The 23,234-nt window shown below is 36.7% G+C and overlaps 2 protein-coding genes across 2 annotated transcripts in view; one reads left to right on the forward strand and one right to left on the reverse strand.

The window, feature by feature from the left end:
* Positions 1-23,234, forward strand: part of LOC120429011 (uncharacterized) — a 107,050-nt gene that overhangs the window by 82,901 nt on the left and 915 nt on the right. Inside the window, exons 3-6 of the mRNA XM_039594149.2 lie at positions 10,980-11,734; positions 19,107-19,220; positions 19,292-19,423; positions 22,866-23,214. Of these exons, the coding sequence (XP_039450083.1) occupies positions 11,254-11,734; positions 19,107-19,220; positions 19,292-19,423; positions 22,866-23,214 (1,076 nt within the window). The 5' untranslated portion in view covers positions 10,980-11,253. The remainder of the gene's footprint in view (positions 1-10,979; positions 11,735-19,106; positions 19,221-19,291; positions 19,424-22,865; positions 23,215-23,234) is intronic.
* On the reverse strand, positions 106-6,384 carry LOC120429010 (cap-specific mRNA (nucleoside-2'-O-)-methyltransferase 1). The gene is made up of 3 exons (XM_039594148.2): positions 6,204-6,384; positions 5,495-5,982; positions 106-2,397 (listed from the first exon to the last, which is right to left on the reverse strand). Exons 2-3 carry the CDS (start codon positions 5,925-5,927, stop codon positions 227-229), a joined length of 2,604 nt encoding a protein of 867 aa, XP_039450082.1. The 5' UTR covers positions 5,928-5,982; positions 6,204-6,384; the 3' UTR covers positions 106-226.

Genomic DNA, 23,234 nt, shown 5'->3' on the forward strand with positions numbered 1-23,234 from the left:
AGTGACATTTGTGTATTTTTTTATTGTGAAATAGATGGAATTTGTGTCCAAACTCATCATATCACCAAATGTTGATAAAAAGTGAGGAAGGCACCAACCACATAGGTGGATTAAGTTAGTTTTTTTATTACTTCTAATCGCTACTGAGTTGATCAAAATTTTTATTAACAATTCATTTGAGCCCGCGCAAACGCCAACACTAACGCTCACGCACCCACCACTAACGTCAGACGCTTTTCTTCACCAGAAACTGCTCCAGGTCGGTTCGATACACCAGCTGCGGGTCCTTTACGGTGCGGGCACTCTCCTGCTCGCTCAGCACCTGCCGGACGTCCGCCCAGGTCCAGAGGACGCGATTCTCCAGACAGTTGCGGAAGGAGGCGATCGTTTCCTCGACGCACTTCATCTGGTCCGGGAAGAAGGACGCCTTGCGGGCCTTGTGGTAGTAGTAGAACTTGTTGTGGGTCTTGGAGAATTGCTTCAGGTAGTCGTTGCGGACTTCGGACAGGAAGAGCAGACCGCGGGGCACGTAGAAGCGGTCCGGTTCGTTGGTGTTGCGCACTTTGTAGCCTTTCCGGCGGGCGCCGTCCTTGAGTTGGTAGGTGTCCATGCGCTCGAAGAAGTCTTCCATGCCGTAAAGTTCGAAGGAGCGTTTGCTGCGGACGGGCATGGTGCGCGTTCCGGACGAGTCCGGTTTGGGCGGTTTGTTGATGGCTTTGGCGAACTTTTCGCACATGCGCAGTCGTTCGGCGAGCGGCAACCGACGGATGTCGACGCCGCCGAGCATGAGGCCGTCGATGATGTGGAAGGCGTGGATGGCGACTTGGGAGCGACCTTCGCCTTGCAGTTCTTTGACGACTTCGCCGTAGACGAGGGTTTTCGGGGGGAGTTCCAGGTGTGCGTCCTGGAGACGGTTCCAGAAGTTTTTGTCAAAGTAGAAAACGTCCTTGCCGCCGCGGCCCATGAAGAATGTGCGGATGGTTTTGTCCACATGCTCGGTTACGGCAACCGGGACAAACTGCCAGCCATGGATCGAGGAGAAGAGGTCCTCCTTCGGCTGGAGCGGGTAGCCTTCGGAAGAGAGGAACTGCTGCTGCCAGTCGCCAAGGATTTGGCGCGCGTATTCGTCCGGTTTCGCTGGTGGGGGATGTCTTCGCAGCACGTCCGGAAGCTTCCAAATGGTTAGGCAATCGCTGCGGATCTTGGCCTGTCGGGACTCTACCAAGTTGGTGTTCTCCGTGTAAGCGGCAATCTTTCGCAGTCCAACGACCTGATTTCTTCCAATCTCATTGTTGCTATCGTACACGTACTGGAAGAAGGCCTCGTCTTCCTTAAGAACGTCAAAGGGCACCAACTCCAAGATGTCTTTCTGATCTTTCTTGTTGAACAAAAATTCATTCACCTCAAACAGATGCCGCTGGATGGCATCCGTACCGGGATTCTTCCACTTACACACCAAATATCGCTCGGAGTTCGCTGGCCTACTCGTGTTCGGCTTACAAATCGAAATCTTCTTGAAGCACTTCGACACCAGGTAGATCAAACCGACGCTAAACGGCGTAAACAGATCGAACAACTTCACCACAAAGTGTCCCTCCGTTCGGACGATACTCAGCGCGACCAAAATCTGACACAAATACAACTGCTTCGACAAGATTTCCTGCTCGTTTTCCCTTCCCTCAACCGAGAACCCGCCGTCGGCCATCATGACGTGCACCCCCGTCTCCGTCTGCCGCAGCACGTAATCCGCAAACGCCTGGATATTCTCCGGATCAAACACGTCCCCGTTCTCCTTCGGCCCGTAGTAAGTATCGAACGTCTCCGGCGTCCCCGCCTTAAAGTCCTCCAGCTTAAAGTCGTTACACTCCTTCAGCGTGAACCCAAACCCCTTCGCAAGCCACTTCTTCCTCCACAAAAAGTACTCCGAAAACCCGCCCGGTCCCGCACAAACGTCCGCAAAGTAAAGCAGGTCCGAATCCTTGACCAGCGAATTCCCCGCCCCGTCAACCGGACTCGTAAACATATACTCAAACATTGAGTCCATGTTCGCCATCTTCACCGCGGCCCGGTTCATAAAAATGCTCGACTTTATCGTCTCGAACGGGTTCGACCGTGTCCGGGCCATCCGCATGTCCTGCGCGCCCAGCTTGTCGAATGCCGTCTTCGACTCGAGCACCTTCTCCAGCACGGCCGGTTCGCAGAACTGGTCCTCGTCGTCGATGTTCATCTTGGGCGGGCCGTACCGAAGCCAACCTTCCAGAACGTCACGGCTCAAGTTTGCCAGCTCGGACTCTTCCGTGCCCGCCTCGAACCACGTGACCTTCTCGGGGATGGTGAGTACTTCGGCGGTTTCGTCGAAACCGGATGCCGCCTGGTCAAGCTGATCGAGCTTTAAACCTGTAATTAATTAACTTTTAGTACAAGTCGATACTCGAACGTTTCGGCGGGGTGGCTCCTTTCGTTCAGGAATCCAGAAAACATAAACGTTTTGTAATTCCTTCATTCCCAATTTCCAAAAATCAAAAATGTTCAAAAGAGATCAAACTCAAAACTATAAATGCCTAAAAAAAAATACTTTAAAGCATTAAATATGTTTAAATAAAGCTCATACTCGAATATCTTAAACCACGATTATCTGAAAATTCAATCATCCAAAATTCGAGGCTCCGTATAAACGTGCAATTACAATCAATTTATGTTTTTTTTTCACTAATGCAATAGGGTCCTAAAACCCTGTATAAATTTTAATGTACAACGATGAAAAACACGAGCAAAAACCATTTCTGCTACCTTTTTTTCATTTTAATGCAAAAAAAAAAAAAATGACGAAGCATTTTTTTTTTCCTATGGATCAACTAGTTGGAAGTTATTTATTTTAAATTGATTCAAATCTTTTGCGGTCGTACAAAAGGTCATTGTACTCAGAAAAATAAGCTTTATCGTTGTGAACAATAATATTACAAATTTAGGGTTATTTTTAGGACCCAATTGACGTTCACCGAACCCAAATTAATTAAGTATGGCCTGTTGGTTGCCTAATAAATTAAAAAACAAATTGTTATAGCGTCTAAACGCCATATTCATATTTTAGTACAAAGCCACAAATTTTGAAAAAAAATAAAAATTACATGATTCGTAGATTTAATAATCCAAAAAATCAACTTCAATTTACCAAGTATGGACTGTATTTGACTTTTTAAAGTGTGTTTTTTTTTTATTTGAAATTTGATTTTTTTTAAGTTTTTATGTTTTCAAGTTTTAAAGCATAACGTTTTTTCAAGATTTGTTAATTTTTTTAAAGTTTTAGAAGATTTTTCAGTTTTTCTAAGGTTTCTTTTAAAGTTTTTAACGTTTTTTTTATTTTTTAGTTTTTTAAAGGTATTAAAGTTTTTTTTAGTTTTAAATGTTTTAAAAGTTTCAAAAGTTTTTCAAGTTTTTCAAGTTTTTTAAGTTTTTAAGTTTTTAAGTTTTATAGTTTTAAAGTTTTTATGTTTTTAAGTTTTTTAGTTTTTAAAGTTTTTAAAGTTTTTAAAGTTTTAAAAGTTTTAAAAAGTTTTTATAGTTTTTAAAGTTTTTAAAGTTTTTAAAGTTTTTAAAGTTTTTAAAGTTTTTAAAGTTTTTAAAGTTTTTAAAGTTTTTAAAGTTTTTAAAGTTTTTAAAGTTTTTAAAGTTTTTAAAGTTTTTAAAGTTTTTAAAGTTTTTAAAGTTTTTTCAAGTTTTTAAAGTTTTTCAAGGTTTTAAATTTTTCAAGTTTTTCGTTTTTTTTTAAGTTTTTAAAGTTTTAAAAGTTTTAAAAGTTTTAAAAGTTTTAAAAGTTTTAAAAGTTTTAAAAGTTTTAAAAGTTTTTAAAGTTTTAAAAGTTTTTAAAGTTTTTAAAGTTTTTAAAGTTTTTAAAGTTTTTAAAGTTTATAAAGTTTTTTCAAGGTTTTAAATTTTTTCAAGTTTTTCAGGTTTTTAAAGTATTTCATTTTTTTTCAAGTATTTCAGTTTGGTAAATTTGGTAAAACTAGTAAATTTGGTTAAACTGGTAAATTTGGCTAATTTGGTAAATTTGGCAAATTTGGTTATTTTGGTAAATTTAGGAAATTGGGTAAATTTTGTAAATTTGGTAAATTTGGTAAATTTGGTAAATTTGGTAAATTTTGTAAATTTGTTAAAATTGGTAAATGTGATAATTTGTTAATTTAAGAAAATTTGGTAAATTTTGTAAATTTGGTAAATTTAGTAAATTTGGTAAATTTTGTAAATATGGTAAATATGGAAAATTTGGTAAATTTGGTAAATTTATTAAAATTGGTGATTTTGGTAAATTTGATAAATGTGATAATTTGGTAAATTTGGTAAATGTGATAATTTGGTAAATTTGGTAAATTTGGTTAATGTGGCAAATTTGGTAAATTTGGTTAATGTGGTAAATTTGGTAAATTTGGTAAATTTGGTAAATTTGGTAAAATTGGTAATTTTGGTAAATTTGGTAAATGTGATAATTTGGGTAAATGTGATAATTTGGTTGATTTGATAAATGTGATAATTTGGTAAATTAGGTAAATCTGATAATTTGGTAAATTTGATAAATGTGATAATTTGGTAGATTTGATAAATGTGATAATTTGGTAAATTTGGTAAATGTGGTTATTTGGTAAACTTTGTAAATTTGATAAATTTGGTAAAATTGGTAATTTTGGTAAATTTGGTAAATGTGATAATTTTGGTAAATGTGAAAATTTGGTAAATTTGATAAATGTGATAATTTGGTAAATTTGGTAAATGTGGTTATTTGGTAAACTTTGTAAATTTGATAAATTTGGTAAATTTAATAAATTTGGTAAAATTGGTAAATCTGGTAAATTTGGTGAAATTAGTTAATTTGGTAAAATTGGTAAATTTGGTAAATTTGATAAATTTGATAAATTTGCTAAATTTGGTAAATGTGATTATTATGTAAATTTGATAAATTTGGTAAATTTTATACATTTGATGAATTTGGTACATTTAGTAAATTTGTTAATTTTTTTTTTCAATTGTTTTTAAATTTTGATTGTTATAAGTAATTAAGTATTTAAGTTTCCAAGTTTTTGAGCTTTTTAGTTTTTCAGTTTTTTTTTTTTAATAAACATCTTTGAAAAACATTGCGGGTTGAATTTGGGATTTGAGCTCAGTAAAAAGCCTTTGAATGGGAACGTAGATTAGTAAGACTTATTACATTAGGAAAAAGCAAGTTTTGATCAATTCTTTGATATTTTGATAGTTGTTGCCTTGAAATTTAAAAAAATTGGCTTGAAATATTTTTTTTTGTAAGATTCATTATTGATTACTTTAAATGCGATTTTTATTGTTTGTTTAAAAAAAAAAAGCCTATAGAAAACGCCTTTTCAGGCAGTTTTACCCATAAGTTTGGGACATGGTAACCTCACAGTTAAACAAAATTTCCCAACATCCCAAATCGAGTGGCCACCCTGCAACCCTCCAATCCTTCCCCCAAAATCCCACTTACCCAATCCTCTCCGTCCCTTCTGCTGCGACACCGGAACAATGTCCACCCGGCCCTGGCCGCGCTTTCCCAAGCCCTTGCTCGCGTCGTAGTTCATCTTCTCCATCATCCGGCGCGTCATGTCCGAGTAGTACGGAGCAGCGGCGGCCGCCGCCCCTCCCGATGTTCCCGACCCACTCGTGGTCGCCTCATCGAACCGTGGCCGCTTCATGGCCGGTTCCTCGTCCGCGGTCGACTTCGCCGTGCTGCTGCCGTGCTTCTTCTTGGCAAACTGCTTCGGCACGCCCGTTTCGTCGTCCTCTTCGTCGTCGTCGTCGTTTTCGCTGGACGCCGTCGAAGCCACGACCATTTCCGGTTCGTCGTCGTCACTGGAATCGTCGCTGGAGCTTTCAAAGTTCTTGGCCCCCAGCATAGTGTGGCTGTTGTACGAGGGCATCTCGAGTGGAAGGACTTCAAACGAAAGTTGTGGGTTGCTTTGTTTTCGGAATTGACTGTTGTATGATTAATGGAAGTTGAAGAGAAGAAGTTACTAAGTATGTAATTTTGAAGTTGGAGGCAAACAAACTAATCGGTTGTTTTGCCTTTTCTGAAAAATTAAGGTGTCTTCCCCAAGCTTTTAGGTTTCTCATACCTGTTTTGTTAACACTTTAATTGGTAGAGATAAAATGATCTTATTATTGTTTTGCCAAACTGTACATATTTGTTGACTTACCTGTCCTTAAATCGCGTAGAAGCCTTGGATGCTGCTCATTTATGTTGATTTTCGATAAGATATATTTGTTTCGATAATTCAATCGTCGGATTCGTTATATTAAAAGTATATGTTGAATACTTTAAAATTTCATGAATTAAAATCGAACTGAAATATCTTGTAGAAAAATGTTGCTGCAAGTAGATGGAACGGAAACAAAATGTTATGATTAGTTTTTTTGTGCAATCCAATTTAAGAAATACATATAATGGAGATACACATTTCACCCAATTTGGTCAATCTACACCTGAGACGACAAAATGCAAAGCTGTTTCCATAAGTAACCGCTAGATGACACTGCTGAGTAAAATATATAAAAAAATCACTCTTTACAGCGAGATTGAATTTGCAAAAATGTGCAAAAAGTACTGCCCAATTATTTAAAAAAAACCGTTTTGAAGTTTTGAACTTTTAGGTCAACATTTTCGGTTTTTTTAGGACAGCAATTCCATTTGAAAAGAGCATAAACTGAAAAAAAATCCGATCGGGCTCAAAAGTGTCTTTAAATTACGAAAATACTCAAACATGTATAGGATATCGCCAAAATAAAAAAAAAATCACAGTTTTAGAGAAAAAAGGAGATTATTCGCGCTTTCGTCACTTTTTCGTTTTTGCGCGCGGCGCTCCGAAAAACCCAGGTTTCATCTTCAAAAAATCATATCTCGGAATCCTGTTAATGAACACCTTCCATTTTTGAGTACGTTACGTTAAATTGTCCGAGGAATCCGATACAAATATTTTCAGACAAAGACTTTTTGATCTAGACATCGTCAAATCGGCATTTTACAGTTTCATTTTGCCTTTTCAAATGTTTGGCTAGATTTTTCGGCATTTAATTTCTTTTTCTTTGGAAGTCCAACTAATCACCATTAATTTGCGTCCAAGACAGCAAAAATCGGTTAAAATGGCGCGGAGTTGAGATTTTTTGAAAAATGTGGTTTTTGCAAAAAAAAAAAAAAAAAATGACGAGAATGGCCATTTTTGAGATCACCCTTGCACGGTGGTTACGGGTCAAATTATTTTGGCCAAAGAACCCCCAGAAAATTTTTGAGCCCGATCAGAGATTTTTTTTTCAGTTTATGCTCTTTTCAAATGGAGTTGCTGAGGATTTCAGAGTTAAAAAAAAAATGGTTTTCGAAAGAAAAGCACATCTGTACAAATATTTCCTATAATTATCTCTCTGTATTTGAAAAAGGGGTAATTAGTTTCAGAGATACAGTCTTATAAAGAAGTCGAATCGATGAAAATGAATTTCTCTAAGTGTCTCCTGACGATATCTCATAAAATATTAGTACAATTATTTTTTTTGCGAAATTTTCTGATCTTTTCACCAAAAATAATTTCTAAATTATAAAGTGGGGCTTAACTTTTGAAACGGTTCAACGGTTTTAAATGTTTTTGTCCCCAATATATTACACATTACAATATATTGAAAAATTGCAAACAACGTTTTAACAAAATATTTGAAAAAAAAAACTGCCTGAAACTTAATGTAATCGAGACAAGAGTTATTTCAACAAGCAACTAGGGAAAATATTCAATTTCTCAGCATATTTCTATTATAGGCCTATCGCCACTTTGATCATGAATTACAGCTTTCATAAAGTGTTTTTGACTGTTCCAAAGTAACAAATATCTCAAATAAAAGTGAGCAAGCAACTCTCCAATGATGGTGTATCTAAAAATGTGGATTTTAAAGCGGAAAACTGCAAGAGTGATGAAAATTGGTCGAACGGCTTAGAGTGATTTAAATGGGTTTATTTCCCCTAATTACCATGGGTTTAAGGCTCTGAAAGGCATCATTCCCGGTCCGCCATTTGGCGGCAATATTTGTTTTAGATAATCATTCAAACCTTGATTCAGAATGTATCAATCAAAAAATTGTTTTAGTTGTGTTGTTTGTAGAAGCATTTTACATACCGTGATTATATTTTCATTTTAATTTCCTATTTTTCTGGACCTTGAATTCTACAGTAAATTTTCAAAAACAACCTATGAGTTATGGGTTTCCTATGCAGATAGGACCTTTTGAAAATTTAATCTAGAATTCAGAACCATCATTGACAGTCATTGCCCCAAGAGTGGAAGACACCATCTACGACCTTAACGCGTTCCGCAAAATCGTCTGAATTCACAAACCATTAATATGAACTTGAAATTGAACTATGTGTTTTGCTTGACCTGGAATTTCTATGAACTATGATAATATAATGAAACATTACATTTTTGAAAAAAAGGTGCAAAAAACGAGCAATTTCGATTTCAGCAGTCTGGTTTTCGGAGTGGTCACCCTAGTTCTTTCGAGTAAAATGTTATATCCAACTTCAATAATTGATCATTTTAACAAAGATGAGAACAATTTTACTAGAGTCAACTCTGCTAAGTCCATTAATTGAATTATTATTGTAACCACAAGCTGCTTGGAGGTGATGCCAGTTGAGCAATTCTCTACGAAATCGGTCTTTTTTCTTAAATTTTATTTTTTGTATTTTTTAATCCGACTGAACTTTTTTGGTGCCTTCGGTATGCCCAAAGAAGCCATTTTGCATCATTTGTTTGTCCATATAATTTTCCATACAAATTTGGCAGCTGTCCATACAAAAATAATATGTAAAAATTCAAAAATCTGTATCTTTTGAAGGAATTTTTTGATCGATTTGGTGTCTTCGGCAAAGTTGTAGGTATGGGTACGGACTACACTGGAAAAAAATGATACACGGTAAAAAAAATTTGGTGATTTTTTATTTAACTTTTTGTCACTAAAACTTGATTTGCAAAAAAACACTATTTTTATTTTTTGATATGTTTTAGGGGACATCAAATGCCAACTTTTCAGAAATTTCCAGGTTGTGCAAAAAATCTTTGACCGAGTTATGAATTTTTGAATCAATACTGATTTTTTCAAAAAATCGAAAAATTGATCGCAAAAATTTTTTTACTTCATTTTTCGATGTAAAATCAAATTTGCAATCAAAAAGAACTTACGTGAAATTTTGATAAAGTGCACCGTTTTCAAGTTAAATCCATTTTAGGTGACTTTTTTGAAAATAGTCGCAGTTTTCATTTTTAAAAATTAGTGCACATGTTTGCCTACTTTTCTAATCTAATCTAATCTAATCAGACCCTAGCGCAGCCAATCTTTCGAAGGGATCCTGGAGAGTGCCTTAGGTTAGATGACGCCTAGCACTCTTCTTGTCATTTATTAACATTTGTAGTGCGCCATTGCATTAGAATGCATTGAAACATTACAAGCGTTAAAGCGGCCAGGCCTACTGCGTAAAGCCGTATCGCAGAGATGACTCGTAATTGGGTTGAGTTTGAGCACTGAGTGTTCGAACAACAACACAATTCTGAATCGACAGGGGAGGAAGAAGCGTGGGGACACACCACCATACGCTCCGAGATTTGGTTGTATTCGGTGGGAGCACCATGCTAAGAAGGTTTGGTACTCCGGGACCCTCTGGGATGGGACATTGTATTTCCACGAATGCCCTGGACACTATTTGCCGTGGTTATAGCGCCACAACTCGCTCTCTGTAACAGTATTCCTAATTCCAGTCTACGCTCACCAAGTCGTCATGGACTAGTGGTTAGCATTTTTGCTTACCAATCCAAAGGACGGAGGATCGAACCCCGCCTCGAGCGACTTTGATTTTTCGTTCATATTCAACATTTCAAATTTATGTGTTCTTAACTTTCTCGTTGGGAGCAGATGGGAATCGAACCCAGAACCATTCGCTTACAAAGCGAACACCGTAACCAGTCAGCCACGGCCGCTCCTAAGTGCACATGTTTGCCTACTTTTGAAAAAAAAATTTTTTTGAAAAGTAGAGAAAATTCTCTATATTTATCTTTTTTGAACTTTGTTGATACGACCCTTAGTTGCTGAGATATTGCCATGCAATGGTTTAAAAACAGGAAAATTGATGCATTCTAAGTCTCACCCAAACAACACACCATTTTCTAATGTCAATATCTCAGCAACTAATTGTCCGATTTTCAATGTTAAAATATCAAACATTCGTGAAATTTTCCGATCTTTTCGAAACAAATATTTTCAAAATTTTTAAACCACGACTAACATTTAAAAAGGGCTAAACATTCAATATTACGCCCTTTTAAAAGTTAAATTAAAAAATCACCAATTTTTTTTTACCGTGTATAATATTTTTCCAATGTAGTCCGTATCCATACCTACAACTTTGCCGAAGTCACCAAATCGATCAAAAAATTCCTTCAAAAGATACAGATTTTTGAATTTTCATACATCATTTTTGTATGGCCAGCTGCCAAATTTGTATGGAAAATTATATGGACAAACTAATGATGCAAAATGGCTTCTTTGGGCATACCGAAGGCATCAAAAAGTTTCAGTCGGATTAAAAAATACAAAAAAAATCGAATGACCGAAATCTGGGAGAACTTCAAAGTTATAACATATTTCATTTCAGTGCAACAAACAGCTGTTAGTAAATCAGTTCGGAACATCAATGTGATGAGTGTGAGGATTAGGAAATGTTTTCCCTATGGCTTTATGCAAGCTTTATTGAGAGATTCGAATGTACAAGTTTCAAGTGAAGCTTGTTGAAGGTTGTGAATTGTTGTTGATTTTATGTCTTGTTGAAAAAGTTTTACTGTATCGCTCAAAGTAGCATTATGGCTTCCAGATAAAAACAGAATAAAACACATTTCAACCGACTGATGATTAATTTTGTAACCTACTTTTTTCATTTTCAGATCAAACATCAAAAGCATCGAAACATCACGCAAATAACTCACGAGTGCCAGTAATTGTCCGTCACCAAACATCAAACAGCTCAACTCAATGAGTGCTCAGATCAACGAGCTAGATCTGTGCGAATCCAATGTGAGCCTACACGTGTTCCACTCAACTCCGAACGACGCTGTTAGACAACGCACATTCTAACCACCCGTCGCCAATCAATTAGGAAGCCATTTCCAGGCCAAAGTGCATTCCAGTGCATCCCGTTTAGTCCCAAAACCCCTCACCATGGAACGCCGACGACAAAGGATACCGGTCAGTTTGGACGGTTTCGTCGTGGCCACAATTGTGCTGCTAGCTGCCATTGCCATTCGTCCATCGCACTGTGAACAAGCCAGCACGCAGTCCAACAGTTCCCTGAAAGTCCCCCCACAAACCAGCCCCGAAAGCAGTACGACGACGGCGGACCTGTCGTCAAATCAAACGATGAGCGAGCTGCAAGAGCTTACTGATGTCCTGTCGACGTACGTCAACGAGGCGTTGGATCGAAATTTCAAGGAAATCATCGGCGGGCTCACTACCAAAGCGGTCGCATCGGCGCCCACTAACGTGTCCATTACGGCGGACGCCCGCGGACTGGACGCCCTCGGGCTGTCCGAGTTTGATAGGAAAATTTTGCGCGGCCTGGCGCGGCTAATTGACCGCCGGCTGCTGGCCGGCAACACGATGGCCCGGGCCGTGCAGACGGGGCGGTTGTTTTTCTTCAAAGGTGAGTCGGCGGGTCGACCCGCCCGTGTGGATCAATCGGACCGCGCACTGGACTCACAATCCAGAGGTCGCCGGTTCGAATCCCGCGGCGGGCGCTCTAAAATTCTTTGTGTAAATATGGGTATTCGGCGCCGTCGCTCCGTGCCATACTTTCATACACTTAGGAGCCCAGGGCGGCGAAGTCCTTGTAGATAAAAAGGAAGACACTAGTGGTTGGTACTAGCAATGGTGGCCGACAGCTATAAAGTCAACTTCGTTTTTCGAGTCGGGGGGTCGGTGGATATTGAAATTATAAATTATTTTACGTTAGAATGGGATTTTAGCTGCTTGGAGTTATTCTGTAGAATTTGCATTTTTTTTTTTTTTTTTTTTTTTTTTTTTTTTTTTTTTTTTTTTTTTTTTCAGATTAGTGCGCTGACCACGCGGACGCGCTGTCTTGTTTTTGCATGCTCATTTTCATTTCTTTTATGTCGCTGTTTGTGTGCTTGGGTGAGTGGTTATTATAATTAAATAATGGCATCATTAGTGCGCTGACCACGCGGACGCGCTGTCTTGTTTTTGCATGCTCATTTTCATTTCTTTTATGTCGCTGTTTGTGTGCTTGGGTGAGTGGTTATTATAATTAAATAATGGCATCATTAGTGCGCTGACCACGCGGACGGGCTGTCTTGTTTTTGCATGCTCATTTTCATTTCTTTTGTGCCGCTGTTTGTGTGCTTGGGTGCGTGGTTATTATAATTAAATAATGGCATCATTAGTGCGCTGACCACGGGGACGCGCTGTCTTGTTTTGCATGCTCATTTTCATTTCTTTTGTGCCGCTGTTTGTGTGCTGGGGTGCTTGGTTATTATATATAGGTGAAGGGATTTTATTAAATGATCATTATATTGCATTATTATATTTATTTGACTTTATAACCACACTATATTTTACACTTAACACATCATACAAAACACAAATGAAACTGTAAACAGGAGCGTTTGGTACGGTATGTCCACGCATCCTTCCTCCCCTGTAGATTCTGTGAAATGTGATCCGTTCTCAGAATCCTCTCTGCGGTAAACACAACGTAGTAGGGCTGGCCGCTTTAATTTTTGCAATACATTTTCGGGTGTTCTCGGATGTACTGCAATTATTAATAATGACAAGAAAAGTGCTTGGGGCGTAATCTAATCACAAGACTTTCCAGCATGCTTTCATCGGACTGGCTGCGTTTGTGTTAGATTAGATTAGATTAGATTAGATTAGAATTTGCATTTTTTTTTTTCAAGATTTTAAATTTGGATGAAACTATGTAATAAGAAACGATTTTGCATCATAGCTTCTCCATGCAAGTCTCCATATGAATATAAGAGGTGGCCACCACCTAGGGGAAAACCCCGAGAATTTGCATTCACCTGGAAAAACTCGGCATTTTTAAACAGAACGGGTTTTGTTTTTAATTCTCAAGAAACTGTTTTATTATTAAGTTGCGACTTTGATAGCCAACCTGAGCAATTCTCTACGAAATCGGCCGATTTCGACCATTTTTATTTTTTGTAGTTTTTTTATTTGGCTCAAACTTTGTGGAGGCCTTCCCTATGACCTAAGAAGCTATTTTGTGTCATTGGTTTACCCATACAAGTCTCCATACAATTTTGGCAGTTGTTCATACAAAATTGTATGTAAATATTCAACGATTTGTAAATTTCGAATGAATTTTCTGATCAATATGGTGTCTTCGGCATTGTTGTAGGAATTGTTGAGGACTATTGAGAGAAAATAGGTACACGAAAAAAATTGCCGATTTTTAATTAAATTTTTTTTTTACAAAAACTCGATTTCCCAAAATACGTATTTTTTTGATTTTCGAGACTTTTTGATATGTTTTAGGGGAGCTTTTGACCCATAGAGAAGCATGGTCAAAAAATTTGCCGCCGAGTTATGAATTTTAAAAGAAAAGTGATTAGAAAAAATAAAATTTATAATTTATATTTTTTTTTCATTTAAAATTGAATTTACAATGCAAAAAAAATGATTTCAGCGAAGTATTTGCAGTTTTTTGCGATTTTCAATGTACATTTGTGTATGGGGGGGGTTGGGAAGGTGAGATGGAGGGTTTTAATATGGGGTTTTTAGGGGAGTTGGGTGTAGGTAAAGGGTGTTATGGGGAATATTATGAAATTATGAGGAAATTGTGTTGGTGAGGAGGGTAGGGGTGGTGGAGGTTTTGTGGGGGGGGAGGTTTTGGTGACCAGGTTATTTTTGGTTAGAAATGGAGGGTAGTGTAGGGGGATAGTTGGGAGGTGGTGGTTTTATGTGTATAGGTGGGGGTTTGAGTTTTTAGTGTGGAATAGGATACGGGTAATGGGTTTGTTTATGGGTTTGGTGGGGGGTTTTTTGGTAGTGGGGTGTGGATTTTTTTATTTTTAAGGGATTTTTTGGTTGGACAAATGATTATGTATATTTTGAGAGTTTTGAGTTGTAGGTGGGGGGTTTTGGTAGGGATGTGATAATTAGGGTTGTTTTTTGAGGGGAAAGTGGGTTGGAGAATGAGATTATTGGGGGAAGTATGAATAATTGGTGTTATGTTTATTGATAGATTTTGGTAGAGGGGGGGGGGGTTTTGGTACGTTCCATTTTGTAGGGTCAGCGACTAAATTGTTATGGAGAAGTGTATGGGGGGGTTGTGAAAAAATTATACCCACAATGACACAATAGATCTGTGTAATAGGGAAGGCCCCCACAAAGTTTGTGCCAAATCAAAAATTACAAAAAATAAAAATGTTCGTAATCGGCCGATTTCGTAGAGAATTTCTCCTTTGGGTTAATCCGTATTGGTCTCAATACAATTCTTGCACATTAGGGTGATAAGAAAATGCAGAAAAAAAAATCCATACTCCCAAAATTGGGCAGCGCTCGTTCGAGAGAATAATGGATTCGAGCCGAGAGAATAGTTATACCATTTACGGATAAAGAGAACACAGCTCGAGATGGGCGGGAGAATTATTCCCTCGAGGATCTTTTGCAAAAAAAAAGTTCATCCGTCAAAACAAAATAAAAAAACTAACTTAATCCACCTATGTGGTTGGAGCCTTCCTCACTTATTACCAACAATGGCTGATATAATGGAATTGTACAAAAATTTCATTTATTTTTTAGATCCGGAATAAAAAAGTACATCAATATCACTTAAGTGGGCATATCTCGAGACAGGGTTGCCAGATCTTCAATGTTTTGGACTCGTTGGAAAGGTCTTTTGATAATCTAACCAACGATGGGTCGGATGATGGACCCGGACTTAGTTTACATACATTTAAGTGAGATCCGGCATCCAAAAAGTACATCAATATCACTTAAGTGGCCATATCTCGAGACAGGGTTGCCAGATCTTCAATGTTTTAGGCTCGTTGGAAAGGTCTTTTGATAACCTAAACAAAGATGGGTTGGATTGGATGATGGACCCGGACTTAGTTTACATACATTTAAGTGAGATCTGGATATATGTGAAAACACATTTTTATACATAACTTTTGAACTACTTATCGAAACTTCAATCTGTATAAAACTCGATCTATGGGACCCTAAACCAAGTCGAATGCAACAGGTTCGGGTCAAATCGGTTCAGCCAGTGCCGAGAAACATGAGCTAGTTTGTTGGTCACATACATACATACACACACACACATACACACACACATACACACACACATACGCACAGACATTTGTTCAGTTTTCGATTCTGAGTCGATATGTATACATGAAGGTGGGTCTTCGACGTTTTGCCTTCCTCACTGAGGTAAGGCTATAATCCTGCTCTAAAAATGAACTTTGTATAAAAACGTCGTAGACCCACCTTCATGTATACATATCGACTCAGAATCGAAAACTGAACAAATGTCTGTGTGTATGTGTGTGTATGTGTGTGTGTATGTATGTATGTGACTAACAAACTAGCTCATGTTTCTCGGCACTGGCTCAACCGATTTGACCCGAACCTGTTGCATTCGACTTGGTTTAGGGTACCATAGATCGAGTTTTATACAGATTGAAGTTTCGATAAGTAGTTCAAAAGTTATATATAAAAATGTGTTTTCACATATATCCGGATCTCACTTAAATGTATGTAAACTATGTCCGGATCCACCATCCGACCCATCGTTGGTTAGGTTATCAAAAGACCTTTCCAACGAGTCCAAAACATTGAAGATCTGGCAACCCTGTCTCGAGATATGACCACTTAAGTGATATTGATGTACTTTTTGGAAGCCGGATCTCACTTAAATGTATGTAAACTATGTCCGGATCCACCATCCGACCCATCGTTAGTTAGGTTATCAAAAGACCTTTCCAAAGAGTCTAAAACATTAAAGATCTAGCAACCCTGTCTCGAGATATGGCCCCTTAAGTGATATTGATGTACTTTTTGGAAGCCGGATCTCACTTGAATGTTTGTAAATTATGTCCGGATCCACCATCCGATCTATCGTTGGTTAGGTTATCAAAAGACCTTTCCAACGAGTCCAAAACATTGATGATCTGGCAACCCTGTCTCGAGATATGGCCACTTAAGTGATATTTATGTACTTTTTTATTCCGGATCTAAAAAATAGATGAAATTTGTGTACAGCCATTGTTGGTAATGAGTGAGGAAGGCTCCAACCACATAGGTGGATTAAGTTAGTTTTTATACAAAGTTCATTTTTAGAGTAGGATTATAGCCTTACCTCAGTGAGGAAGGCAACAAGAGTGTCGACTACGGGAATCGAACCAGGGACCTTTGGCAGACTAACCCAATGACTTAACTGCAACGACCACCACAGCTTGGTGACAATGGAGTGGTCAGATGTCGAAGTATGAAATTTGTATTGTTCTCGAATATATTTTTCAAGTTAAAGTGCACCTAAGGACAAGGGAGTTGTTGTCTTCTTATTTCAAAATTGTCAAACTTACGTACCCAATTCTGCAAAAAAACTGATTGAAAAAATATCAAATTATGTTGTAAAATATTTCGTAGACAGTACTTTAGGGATATGTTAATAAAAAAAAAAGATATCGAAAGTTCCCGTAGTTAAATCGCCCTCGATCTAGGTTAAAACAAAGTGTCCACGTGGTTTATGGATGGTCCCTTTGAAGTATTAGCAAATAAAATATCTCTTTCATTGGCAAAAATTATCTCATCCTTAAAACAAAACTCTTGTGAATTTATATAGCTATTGAAATTTTCAATGAATTTGTTTAAAAAATAAATAGAAAATTTCAAGACAAAATCACTTTTTAACACTAAAACTTGAACTTGAAGTTTCTGGGATATCGTCATCAAAAAAAAATGCATTCTGGATTTTCTTCCATTATTTTAAATAATTGTAATGTTTCTAAGGATAATTTACTGGAAGCTTCTGATTATGTCGAATAATATGTTTTGAGTATTTTTTGAACTATAAAAAAAATCGACAATGATTTCTCACAATAAAATTTGAGGTTGCTATAACTTTAAAACGGCGCACTTTTTTTAAATACGCTATTTTTTTTAATAATAAAAGTTCTTGGAATAAATCTTTTATTTAACATTTAACATAAAAAATTATGAAAAAATATTTATAGTATGGTATAATTTTTTCAAATAATCGATATTTTCCAAAATCAAAACATAAAAAAGTGATTGATAATGTTAGACCGATCTGGGCGTTAAATGTCTGGGTCAATGTTTCAAAAGACGCATTATTGGCCCCTATAACATATATAAAAAAAAAATCTAAAATAAAGATACGAGGTGCAAGAAGAAGCAGAAGGTGCAAGTGGTGATGTTACACATGACCAATACGACAAAAACTGTGCAAAAAGTTCTCGGAATAAATCTTTATTTGAAGGAGTTTTCATTGAGTGTTTTTTGTAGAAAATTTGACGGACCACGCCATTTTATGATTATTTTTAATTTTAAGATTTAAAGTCAAATTTTGATATGAGCCCACGATTGTTTTTTATCGTAGTTTGTTCATTTATAAGGTACGATAACTTGTTAGTTAACACTTTTGATCAGGTCACGGAAGACGCTTCAGGAAATTAGGAAATTACACAGGATCCACATTTTTTTTGTGGAAATAGTCTAAGATGTTACAAAAAGAATGATGCAACTATTAAAAAAAAAACATTTTTTTTAATAACAACTATATTTAAAAAAAAATCGCGTAAAAATTTTCACAAGCCAATAGCGGGGATCGATTCTCTAGAGTCTAGACAAATTGAAAAAAAAATGTTTTAGTAAATGATTTATGTATTTTTTAAAAAGAGTTGCTCCATCCTGAAGTTTTCTTGAGTATTTTTTGTAAGATCTTCCACAACAATTTTGAACGGAAAAGCGCTCGGCTCTAATTTTGACTTAAAAAAAAAACACTAGTTTTGTTATAGAGGTGGCGTGTTTTTTTTCAGTGTATATTTTCAGACAGCCCGTCAAATTTTCCATAAGTTTGTCTTCGGTCACTTTTTGATACGGTGCAATGGCTTCGAGGTTCAGTTATATTCAAATTACGAAAAACAAAAAAATATTTTTAAAAAATTACGCCTTTTTATAATGTTATTCTCGAGTGCAACTGGCTCAATATTCACTCAAATCGCTTATATAAGCTAAAGATGTCTACAAAGCATGTCTGAAAAGTTTAATTGAAGTAAAAATGTATCTGAAAATTTCCTGTTTTGGGCTGGAATTGCTCAGATCTAAAAATCAATAGTTTTTTTTACATGACTAAACAAAAATTTAGTTAAATTAGTACAACAAAAATTTAAATAACAAAAATAGAAGGCTTGTTGAATTAGGCATTCAAGTTAAAAAATAATCAATCGATTGTCGGATTTGCCTTGGCCAGTCTCTCCGTGTATTGACTATGACTTCGAGCAAAGAAAAGGATTTAAAAAAAATCACGTTAGAAATTATTATCTCAAATCCAAACATCGAACAGCTCAGGTGTTCCTGCAGCAAATACGCTTTTCGTGCAGCAGAAACTTAATCCCTGGCTTAAAATTTAATCAAAAAGCGTTAGAAGAAGCGATAACAAATACAATTTTACGCTTCTCGCTTTTCTTCCACAAAATGCCGAGATATTGGATGACCAAAAGCACCGAAGCAAATAGAAGCCGGGCCGGGAATTTTCCGTTCGCCGAAATTCAAACTTTTACTGCCGGCGCGGGATTAGGTTCCCAGAAAGCGCTTTCCGTTTCGGGGCGGGGCGTTAAAGTTTCTCGAGGAAAAAACAAAAAAAAAACACTCGATGAGGTGTTTTGAGTGGGGGTGGGAGAAAAAAGGCAAAGCACGTCTTTCATCAACCCTCCTAGAAGACGCTGTTGATTCTCATCTATTTCGACCATATTTTCACCCACTCTCTATCTCTGTTTTCACAGGTCTGAAGAAAATCGTCTGGCCGTTGCTCTTTGGACTGCAAATAGTGAAAACCGTGCTGCTGGTGCTGTTCCTGCCCAGTATCATTGGATCGCTCGGTAAAATCGTCGGCAAAGGTAAATTCGGTGGTGTTGTAATTGGGTTTAGAGTTTATGTCTACATTACTTTCATTTGCCGCCCCCGACAGGGCTCGGTTCGGTGTCCGGGCTGTCCCATCCGGCCGCCACCGTCGAAGATTTGGACTTTAAGGACAACTCGTACAACTCGGACCAGGACTTCCAGATGAACATGGAGAACAACGCCTATCTGCCGCCGCTGGGTAAGGAATGCTTCTTCACATTACGGTGAAAATTGCCGGTTGAAAAGTGTCGGCTGAACATTGCACGTCCACACTTTTGATCGATTTCTTAGGCAAAAATACGCCAAACCAATCTAATTTTAAATCGGATCGACTTTTGCTTAACGATAAGGCGTTCATAATTTTCAAAGAAAATTGGTCATCACTATTAAATGCTCTGTATCTCATTAAATTTAACGAATCTCCGATGGTAAAATCGCATGTAAGAGCATGCACATCACCCTTGTGAGAAAAGACACACAAGTATAATTTTTGTAAATAGGATCGACCCTGCAGAGCAATCGCGTGGCCCGGATAGGATTAGTTGTTAAAATAACAAAAAATAATAACAAAGATTTGTTCGAAGAATAACTAAAAATGTTATCAGTCTCTTATTAAAATAACAATTCAATAACAAAAAATTCATAACGACGAATAACAAATCATGTTATAAATAACATAAACTGTTATTGGCTTAGTATATTCAAATATCAAAAATTTTTATTCCCTAGTTATTTCAGTCTGCTCGGGCAACTATTGATCCGATTTTCAAGGTCAAAAATGAAAAATTTGGTTAGTCTTTCGATGAATTTATTATCAAAATGTTTAACTCGCGTCTATCATTTGAAAAGAGCCTGATTTCATAAGTTTAGGTCTTTTGAAATGTTATACTAGAATTTAATATTCTGAAAATATTTTTTAATCGGGAAGACCAGAAAAATCGCGGAGGGGAAATATACCAAGGTATCGATTATCAGAATTATCGTCCAACGATAACGTTAATGGTTATCGTTATCATTTTTTCGATGATTCTGTCGGCGATAATGTTATCGCCGATATCGGACAAAAACTCATTTGAATAATCTTTCTTAAATTGACTCATACATGTTAAATTTTCTTTCATTCACTTAGAATATATTTTTTTGTGAAGTAGTAAGGCCGTAGCAAATATTTTTCAAAGCTCCTTCTCCCCACCTCCCTTCAAAATTGGGCCGAAAAATCAGATTAGATATTTTGAAGCCATGATATTAACATTTGAATGAAAAAAGTGTTTTGAAATGCATTTGGGAACGTTCTTTTATTACGTAACGCAAAATTTTGGATTTTGGAACAAATCGTAACAGATGAGATACCCACTCCCCCCACCCCCCATGTAATGCGTAACACAATGTCTTTTTGCAAATTTTCATGAGTGCTTATATGCAAATTTTGCCTTACGTAACATTATTTTTCATCACACCCCTCCTCCACCAATTTTCGTAACATTTCGTAACATGCGCCGATACCCCCCCCCCCCCTAACTGCGTTACGTAATAAAAGAACGCTCCCTTTTACACCTGCCCAGTTGTTCTGCAATCATTTATTTTCAAAATATCTAAATATTGACGATTTTCTTTTGGCCGGAAATTTTTTTTTTTCAAGGTATTTTTGATCGATCCCAGATATACTAAATATGATTTAAAACGCAGGAAAATGCAATCAAAATTGTTTTCAGTTGATAAGGCTTCTATTTCAATTAATTTATTTTTATTTTTTTTGCCCCCTGATTTTTTGGACCGATTTTAGAGGGAGGGGGAGGGGGCGTCATAAATTTTGAAAAATATTTGCAACGGCTCAAGTGTAAAAGCATAAACACGAAAAAAAACCGTATTTTTCGAGAATACTCAAATTTGTATGATTAGCAATGTGGGTATCAAACGAGTTGAAATTTGCCATGCATTTTCACAGATTTAGTGTTTTTTGATTGAAATACATTAATTTTCACTAAATACCGTATTTTTTCGAGAATACTAAAATTTTCATAAGCAATATGGGTATCAAACGAAGCGAAATTTTGTTTCCTTTTTTCACTTTGATTAGATTTTTTTTTTGTTAAATGCTCAAATTTTCACAAAATACCGTATTTTTTTCGAAAGTCCTCAAATTTTCATAATTAGCATTATGAGTATCAAATGATTTGAAATTTTGCATGCATTTTCACAGTTTAAGAGTTGTTTGATTGGAATTCTCCAATTTTCACAAAGAACCGTAGTTTTTCGAAAATACTCAAATGTTCTAGTATTTTTGGTTTTAAATGCAGGTAAAATGTCAAATCATTAGATACCCATATTGCAAATTGTGAAAATTTTAATACTTTAAAAAATAAGGTACTTTGTGAAAATCTTGAGTATTTAACAAAAAAGAATATTTTAGAGAAAAAGCATACCAAATTTTGCTTCGTTTGATACCGATGTTGAAAATTATGTAAATTTGAGTTTTTTTCGGAGAATTCGGAATTTTGTTAAAATTTAAGTAAGGCCGTTGCAAATATTTTTCAAAGTTTTTTTCTATTTCTATCTGTACATCAGCAGCTCAACTTAACAAATAGGAGAGCAATTTTACGCCAGAATCGGAAATGGATTTCATTTTTATTTTTTTTTATTTGGTTCAAACTTTGTGGTCCATACACAAATTATTCGTAAATATTCGAAAATCTGTAACTTTCGAAGAAATTTTCTGATCTGATTCTGATTTTCTGTCTTCGGCAAAGTTGTAGGTATTGATAAGGACTGTTCAGAAAAAAGTGGTACACGTTTTACTTTTGCCGATTTTTAATTCAACTTTTTTGTATTGAGAAGTATGGTTAAAAATTTTGTCGCCGAGTTATATTTGTTTTGAAAAAATGTGTTTTTTTGGAAACATTGAATTGCCTTCGGTTTTTAATGTAAAATCAAATTTGCATGTGAAAAGTACTTTACAGATTTTTTGATAAAGTACACCGTTTTCAAGATTAATTTTAACTGAAAAATTTTCGTTTTTCGAATTTTTAAAATAGTGTCCATCCTGAAAATGTTTTTTTTTTTCGAACAGTTCAGAATATTTTCAAAAAAAACTTTCGAACAGTTCAGAAAATTTCCAATAAAATTGCCTAAGAAGTATTGAAGCTTGGACCTCTGGTTACTGAAACACAGCGAACAAAAGAAAGAGAATCAAGAAAATTATAGTTTTTTATGTCTCATCCAAACATTCCTGCATTTTCTTAAGCCAATACTCAACAAAGAATGGTCTTATTTTAATGTTGAAAAATGAAACAATTGTGAAATTTTAAGATCCTTTGAAACAAAAATTTTGATAATTTTGAAGTCAAGACTAACATTTCAAAAAGGCCAAACATTCAATATTAATCTAATTGTCCGATTTCAAAGCCCCAAAGGAAAAATTGTAAATAATTTTTCAGCTCTTTTAATTTTTTTTTTTTCAAGGGTGGCTTTTCTCCTTTAAAGACAATTTCATAGCTAAGGTCTAACAAAAGTAAACCATTTTTGGCAGTGTTGCCAATTATTTGTCTATTCCCCGTTTTAGCCTTGGTTTTGCAATCAAAAACAGTTTAAAAATATTTCACAAAGATTTGCAATATTTGACCCACCGCACTAAACCATTACAGACTCGCACCCGTCCGGCACCAGCTACAACCTGATGTACGACGCGAACAACGGCGCGTTGTCGCGGCTGGGCTTCGGTGGCGGCCGCGTCACGTACGTCAACTCGCCGAACGACCGGCAGCAGAAGCGCAACGACTTCAAGATCTTCCACGACATCCCGAGCAGCAGCCTGCTGCTGACGAACTACGACCCGTTCTACAGTCCGCTGCTGTCGCGGTTGGACGCCGTGTTCGCCCAAATGGGCCTATCGAGCAAGGAGGAGGCCTGCCGGGAGAAGCTGGTGTGCCTGATGTACGCGAACCCGGCCAAGTACGCGCCGTACAGCAACCTCATTTCGGCGCAGCTGAGCAGGTAATTTGAGTGGGAATTTT

The sequence above is a fragment of the Culex pipiens genome, chromosome 1 (assembly GCF_016801865.2).
Source record: "Culex pipiens pallens isolate TS chromosome 1, TS_CPP_V2, whole genome shotgun sequence".
NCBI lineage: Eukaryota > Metazoa > Arthropoda > Insecta > Diptera > Culicidae > Culex > Culex pipiens.